Genomic DNA, 8,391 nt, shown 5'->3' on the forward strand with positions numbered 1-8,391 from the left:
TTCTAGTTTTTCTGCATAATCTCGCCCGCCATTAATAATTGCGAAATCAATCTTGACAGTAAAAGTTAAATGTAATAAATTCCTACAAAATACTTCTCATATTCAATACAACCTTAATTTGACAACCATAAAGCAGATAGATATCATACAACCCATATTATGTGTGTCCACACACATAATACATCCTACTGTGCCTCTCGCTTCACATGTATGTAACAATTGATACGAAGATCATTCAACGTACGAAACTACCTTGTAGTAAGCACATTGTTGGACCTGAAACTAAATTCATACATAAGGACTTTTTAAAAGGACTTGTACATGCTACTGATTCGTTACCTTCACAAACTCACAGTACATGCATTTTTAATACTAAAACATTGATTTAAGCATCACGATCTGAAAGTTACAAAATCTCAGGAGCCATATCACTGCCTCAAAGTCTAACAAACCAAACATAACACACCATCAACGAAACAACCTACACTGATATTACATTTAAACTCCTTCCTAATGACCCTAATCAAGAACTAAACCATATCGCGGAAGAAATCGAACTCTTTCTGTTCTGGAGCAGGAGTGATCTTTGATGGGCATTCTGATGTAGAGTGTTGTGCAGAACCACAACCTCTGCATTTCTGCGGTTTTGAAGCCTTCAAATGCAGCCCTGACTTTTTCCTCTTCTCTTCAGGACGGCCTTTAGTTGTAGTAAGTATAGGGTCCCTCACATGCTCAGACCGGGTAATCGCTACCTTGACCACCATCACCACCAATTTCAGTCTCGGGTGTCACTCCATCATTTTTGCTTGGTTGTTTTTTATCTTTCCTCTTGGCTGCAGCACTAATCTTCATTGCGGCTAATTCTTTACCCAACTCACGCATGTACTTTTCTGCTAAAGCTGTAGCTTTCTCTGATTCAGCTGCAATTTTTGCATAATCAGTCCAGTTGTTGCATAATGTGCCATATCTTAGTAGTTTCCTTTCTTTGTTCGACAACTTCCTGTCAGTTGGCATAGGAGGCAATTCCACTTTTTCTGGGATGATATCATCGGGGGGCACAGTCCACCTAGGCAAAATGTAGTGCGCTGGAATCTCATTCACAGCACCTAACTGCGCCATTACCCTCAATGCATGGCAGCACAATAAGCCATCCCTGTTTATTTTAGAACACTCGCAAATGTAGATGCCTTCCTCTGAATTAGCTTCCACTCTGTAGGTCCTTTTGCCATACCCAAAAACAGATCCAGCAACTGGAACTACATCAAAAATCTGCCCAGCCACATGGGTTGCATTATAGGATGTAACTTTCCGAAGCTCAGCCCGGAAACGCAAGTATATAGGCATTGTGTACACATGGAAAGCATGCTCTTCCAGAGGCCACTCTCCCCAAAATCTGAAGATCTTGTCTTCCTCCTTGAATTCATTTGAATCTTCTGCCACATCAATTTTCTCCTGCAGCTTCATGTATTGTTCAAAGAAATGGGAGAGGCTGTGGTGTGGAGTGACGTATCTTTTTAGCACCGCATTAAAACCCTCGCTGCGTGCTGTAGTTTGTAGGAATGGGAAGAATCTGTCCTTAAAGTATGCAGGGACAAAAGAAGCTCTCATGTCATAAATATCCTGCAAGTGTGTGTTGTCTGCAACATTGTGCTTCAAAATCATCTCTGCCCACCTAGTTTCAAACTCCTCAACTGTCATGCTGTAGTCAATGGTAGCATTAAACTCCAGCCTTAGGGGTTCATTTTTAGCCATGTCATTACCCAACACACCTTGGGCATTCTGCATAATGTGCCATCGACAATTCCGGTGACAACAATCAGGAAATACACTCAAGATGGCACTCCTCATTGATGCATCCTGATCAGTGATAATATTGATTGGTTGGACTCCATCCATAGCTTCAAGAAAAGCCTCAAATAGCCAAACATAATCTTCTATCTGCTCGTTGCGTAGGAAACCACATCCTAGCTGAATAGATTGACCATATCTATTTATTCCAATGAATGGTGCAAATGGCATGCTATAGCAGTTTGTCATGTAAGTTGCGTCAAACGACAAGCAATCATTGTATTTCTTGTATGCTGCTCGAGCTGGCCCATCAACCCAGAATATCCTTCTAACCCTGTCATCATGGTCAAGATCGATTTTCTTGAAGAATTCTGGATCATGTACCTTTACTTCCTCAAATTGTGCCAGCAGCTTCGACATGTCATTGTTCTTCCGTGCTGCAGTATCAATGGATGCCATGTAGTTACTGACATCTTTGCGTTCATAAGGTACATTTCCAAGCTTCCCATACAATTCTGCCATTATGGTCATCACCCGACCAGCGGACAGATTAACCTTGTGCAGTAGCTTCACAAATTCCCTTTCTTCCTTAGGAATTCCTTTATGTGACCTTAAGAACCTTTTCAGCGAAAACTTTTTAATACATGCATGATTGTGTTCCTCAATGAACATTGTAACGCGCCATTTGTCACCCCTTCTCTTAACTCGAAGACGTGCTTTACAGTCAGTCTTCTTAGTAATTGTACGGTTCCGCTGTCGGACTGGTGGAACTTCCTGCTTGTTAATGTCGACGTTTTTCCCACTCTTGTTGCATACAAAGAGGTATTTGTCTGTCTGCTTGTCAACAGTAGATTTCCTTGAGGTACTAGACTTGATTGAGAATCCAACATGCTTAGCATATCTGTTGTAGCACATTTTTGCTTCTTCCCATGAAGCAAACAACATATCTGGGTACGGCTTCTCTACTGGAGTTAGACTTGGTGTAGACTGGACTTCATCCTCTTCGCCAGAATCATCAGTTGACATTGTATTCCCTGTGTCAGCATCTACAGACTCTACAGATGCCCCTGCATCCATTCCAGAATTGCCTGTTGCTTGCTCCCCTTGCCCTGTAGCTTCCTGTTCATGTTGGATTTCTTCCTGCCTAACTTGCCCTGTATTATCTTGTGCATTACCCTGATCATATCCCTCATCTTGTACTGGCTTGTTTAGGTCAATTCCAGGAAACCAAAACTCCATCCTGCCACCTGCTAAAAATTGAAGCATGTTACACCAGTATTTTTGGTTTACACATACTTTTTGTTTTAATGCCATGCTTCCATGTTTTGTACATAATGTTACACCATGACTATGTATTTAAATGCCATGCTTCATATTTTAGTCCATGCAAATGAACAAATCAGATAGATTCTAATGTTTGTTCTTATGTTCAATTTTTTTTCAGATTCAAGGGCACAACAGTTCCAGTTTCAGTGGCAGAAGCTCATGTTGTTTTACAGCTTTTGGAAACACAAATCTTCATCCTCTTCTACATTCCAGGTTCTTATGCAGATTTACATGACCAAGGTGGAAAGTCTACTGGTGGCATGTATTTCACTTTTGGTTTACTGCTAAAGTCTACTGGTGGCATTGTAGTTATGATGCTAAAGTCTGTTCCTGGGTTTTTGTTGCAATCCTGTGTTCTCCTGGATAAATCTCTATGTTTTTCTATCCTCTAGTACTATTAAACCTGTTCACTTTTGGTTTACTGCTAAAAGATCAAGATTGTACATCAGCAGATTCAAAGTTCCATCTTTTTCCTCATGGTTTTGGATTTCCTACATGCATGGCAGATGATTTCCTCTACTACTTCATGGATTTCTTCAGTTTTTACATGCATGACAGATGATTTCATACAGTTGGTACCAAATCGTCAGGAAACACCATGATCTGGTGTTGTAAAACTAGAGTTTTTCTACATGGAAAACTAGATCTGGGGTTGGAAGAGAAAAAATGGTTGCCTGTAACTTTTGGTACCTTTTCCTGATTTGATTTTCCACAGTACTGTGGAGGTAGATCTTGATGTTCTTCCCCTTCTGCTTCTTTTCCTGTTGCTGCCTGTAACTTTTTGGTCACCGAACTGGGCATGCCATGGATTTTCTGGTTCTAATGGAGGAAGGTGGAAGAAAAGGGATCGGAGGAAGAAGAGGTCCGTAGCAGGTAGGGTTTGTTGTTTTCTGGGATCCAGTTTTTGGTCCCAGCTGTAATTCTGGCGTGGTCCCTAGCCACCCAGATACGGACAAATCTTTGGCCCGGCGTGGTCCATGCAGTAGTTTCCTTTTTTGGAGCCTGTCGCTTTCAACTGGTGGGCCCATTCCATTTTAGGAAAGAAAACAGATCAGACAGGGGGGGCACCGGGTAAGACTAAATGGTAACCGGGCACTCTGTAGCCACGTCCTTTATCTTAGTTCTTTTTTCATTGAATGTTTGAGTTTACACACTAGCTTGGTTTTTAATATGTGCAGGTCGCACACCGAGCTTCTATAGGATGAACTTGGAAGCTGTTTGTGTTGAGGTTGATCAAGTAGGAGCCATCAAGGTTTATCTTTCCCTATGCACGTCCAAATCTGTCCCGAACTCTCCCTCTAGTGTTAGATATTTAAATCTGCTTTGACCAATAATCCTTACATGAATCTACCTAGACCGAATCAACTCGCATACAGAAATTTGACTGGACCAGGCTGCCCTCTTCAGTCTCATTATGGTATAATTAGAGACTCATGCCTCCCTTCCTCTTGCTGGTATTCCGTATGCTTCATATATAATGTGCTTACTGTGTTGATGTTATAGTTCTGCAGACCAATCTCTTACTTTAGATCTATGCGACTGAACAAAATTACTTCAAAATCAGAGACCGGTTGACTATTGTTTTAATTATCAGTTAGTAGTAGCTCCACTCTGCTAAGAAACTAAATGATATTACTTGTTGTTAACATGTCACATAAACATAATAGAAACTTTCTGAACCAGGTAGTCAGTATTTAATCCTAATGGACCAAGAACTTCCCACACATGTTTACTTGTCATGAAAAGATAGCTAAATTACTAGTACTGATAGCATTGACAAAATATCTATTGCAGTTTTTTTTAGAAATGTACTTAAGTGTTTCATCTTCTTGATTTCTGAAGTAACTGTCTTCTTGATTTCTTAAGTGTTTTGTCCTCATTACATTTGTAGAACACAGTAAGTAGAAATAAAATTAAAGATGAACATTGTCTAATTATTTGTTTACTTGACCCCCCCCATATGTTTCGTCATCTGGCAGAACATTTTTGTGTGCGAGGGCAGTGATATGATGGCACAACAATTACACTATTTTATAATGACTTACCGATTGCTATGCTTTTTTGCCTAAATTCTGTTTTTCCTACTGCTGCAGCTACAATTTGGTCTGCGTTGTTCATACTGCTGCAGCTACAATTTGGAAAAGTCAATAATGTCCATGGCTGGGGATATACTGGAGTCTACGCAACCAGCTATTGATTAGCTTTTGGTACTTGAGCCTCTACCTCCCGACACCAACGGCGCTGAAGGTGATAGAATCACCTCATCCCTTGAAAGCTAACCTGAAACATTTCCACATTTGACCGTTTAGCATCTTTCAGTATTTATTACTGAATAGCTGATAGAACAATCCCCCTTGTTTAAACTGTTAAACACACATTACTCGTCAGAAAATTCAGTTAGCTGCTCATAGAGAGCTCTGAGCCTGCCCATGGCCAGTTGGCCATTCTGCCCGCTGACAACAGCAATGCCCACTTGTGCTAGAGTTGATCTAAATGTTTATGCAGTGCATGTTATATCATACGCTTATAGTTGTTTGATGCTTAATGTTTATGCAGTACTTATCAGTAAATGCGCTGTAAGCTTAAATTTTTATTTCATTCATATGTTGCCTTTTTGGTGATGTTTTTTCAAAAGGATGCACAAGTAGAACTGTTTCATGGCAAATTAAACAGTTTGTTGATGTACATCGAGGCTAAGCTTCAAGCCTTGAACTTGTTAGTGGTGGAATGTATTGCACAGAACCAAGCTCATGTGTGTTTGGTCCTAGTCATGTGATGCATTCTAGGTCATACACAACCGACCACTTGTCAAAAGCTATCACTTGTGTTCCATTTTTTAAGGAAACCGTTAATGGTGCTTAGGAAACCATTTGGCTGTTTCCTTAGTGCTCATTATCCATGTTTACTGCTAATTAATTGGTGCTAGTTGAGAAAGTTAAAGAAGTAGTTACATAATCTGTTTGGTCGACATAATTTTTGTGTTGAAGAAACCTGACCCAAGTTGTTTTTCCACTATGGTTGATGTTGCGGACCCCTTCGCTGTCTGTTGTTGAATGATCAAGTATCAGGGGCATGCTTTAGTGGTAAACTTTACCACTCCTGCAAATACGATTGCCCTTTTAAATAAGTTTGCTTCTTTGCAATTTATTTGGTAAACCAGTATCAGACCTGATCGTACTACCATCTGTTCCATCAGTAATTTTCTAATAATTCTATGGATGGATGTAGTGCTTTATTGCATCTTATTGTGCTAATGCAGTCCTGGTGCTGAGTTGACATCGCTCAAGAGAAAGTCTGAAGAAGCTGAGGCTGCCCAGGCTGCGCGAGACAGAGAGTATGAGCTCAGGTTCGCTCGTTTGGCGATGATGATGGGAGGAGGTACTACACCTGGGAACTAGTGGGGTGGATGCTAGTGGGTGAGATCCTTTTTTTGGCCATGCTTTCTTCCATCTAGGAACTCGTGGATGGCTAGGAGGCATTTTATGATTTTCGTGCTTGCTCCATTATGATAATTGTGGAGCTCTCCTATGTGTTGTTACATGTGAAGGTTTTTTAGTTTAACCTGTGAACAAGTGGAGATTATGTGAACCTGTGATATAAATTGTTCTCTTATCTGTCTAATGGGATAATGTACTGTGATTTGAGATAATAAACTATCATTTCATGATTTACTGTTATTTCATTACTGAACTGCAAAAGGCCAAAGCCCAAAAGTTAATGGATTAATTAAGAAACTGGGCTATAAAAAGGCCACGGCCCAAATGAAAATTCACAAAAAACCAACATTTACATTTCGAAAAATAAAAAAGAATTGAGTTTTAAAAGCTGCAAAGGCCAAAAATAAATGGACAGTTAAAAGGATAGGCCCAAGAGTAAAAAGGCAAGGTCCAACGACAAAAAGGCCAAGGCGCAACCATAAAAAGCTAAGGCCCAAAATATAAATGGACAAATTAAAAGTAAAGGACCCAAAACATAAATGGACAAGGTCGTTGGGCTAGGCCCATGTAAAGCAACTTACTAGACCGGGCTGAATTCGGTCCACAACCAATTGTTTTGGTCATAGAATTTTGCCATGTAGGATCAGCTTACGTGGACAGGCCAGATTGCCCATGACTAAATTTTTGGTCGTAGAATCTACGACCATCTCTATTGGTCATAACAACTACGACCAATTTAGAAAAAGGTCTTAGTAGTCTGTCATTGATGCTCAACTGTCGACCAACTGTTTTTGGTCATAGAAAGATCACAGATGAAAATCCATGACCATTCGCTGACCAATATAGGTGGTCGTAGGGTAACAAATTTCTTGTAGTGGGATGACATTCCACCGAGAGGGGCCAGAGTATATCTATCCGTCATTTGGATGGAGAAATCCCACTATTGATCCACGCGATTAAACCTATATTTTTTGAACACTTAATGCCACCTTTATAACTACCCATTTACGAAGTAGTGTTTGATGTCATCAAAGCATCCATCCGGTAGGTGATTGACATCATCTCATGGTCAAAGGATTATGTTACTATGTATCTTAAAGCTTGAAGCAAAACAAACTTAATGATTTGATCATATGCTACGCTTACTATGGGTGTATGTCCATCACATCATTCACCTAATGATATGATCTTGTTATTAATAACATCCAATATTCATGATCAGGAAACCATGATCATCTATTAATGTGAACTTACTTTGGCTTTTGTAACATCCCAAATTTTAAAACAAAGAAGAAAATGAATGTCCTTTTTCCAAAAATGATAACCAATAAAAACTTTTATTACCTCATGTGCTATGCTTAGTGCTCATGCCTAATCCTTGTGATATTGCCATGATTGTTTCTTTATTGCATTGAACACATTTTCCAAAACCCTAAACCCTAACCTTCTCAAAACCAAATAGGATCAAATATGATGAAACTAAAATAAAATAAAAAGACATATGTGGGCATATAGCCCTAGTATGTAAATCTTGACCAATACCTCTCTTACTTTTCTAAATGGTGGTGAAACCTTGTTAGACCCCACTAAACCCTAAACCTCACCCCTCCTTTCACCATCCAAGTTAAATCAAAATAAAAAGAAATTAAATAAGAAAAGGGCCTATGTGCCTATGACTATTTTTTTGTGAAATTTCTACTTAGACCTTTCTACCTTGATTAGATGTTTTGAAAACATCAACAAACCTAATCAAGTACTTCCCCAATCAAAACCAAGGTGAAACAAAAAGAAATAAAAAGAAATTAAACATATGCATAGAAGCATATGTGGCACATAGCCA

General features: G+C 39.5%; 1 protein-coding gene across 1 annotated transcript; it reads right to left on the reverse strand.

The window, feature by feature from the left end:
- Positions 1–732: 732 nt before the first annotated feature.
- On the reverse strand, positions 733–3,027 carry LOC127299460 (protein FAR1-RELATED SEQUENCE 5-like). Its single transcript, XM_051329425.2, has one exon. It carries the CDS (start codon positions 3,025–3,027, stop codon positions 733–735), a length of 2,295 nt encoding a protein of 764 aa, XP_051185385.2.
- Between the last annotated feature and the right edge of the window lie 5,364 nt (positions 3,028–8,391).

The sequence above is a fragment of the Lolium perenne genome, chromosome 5 (genome assembly GCF_019359855.2).
Source record: "Lolium perenne isolate Kyuss_39 chromosome 5, Kyuss_2.0, whole genome shotgun sequence".
NCBI classification, from domain to species: domain Eukaryota; kingdom Viridiplantae; phylum Streptophyta; class Magnoliopsida; order Poales; family Poaceae; genus Lolium; species Lolium perenne.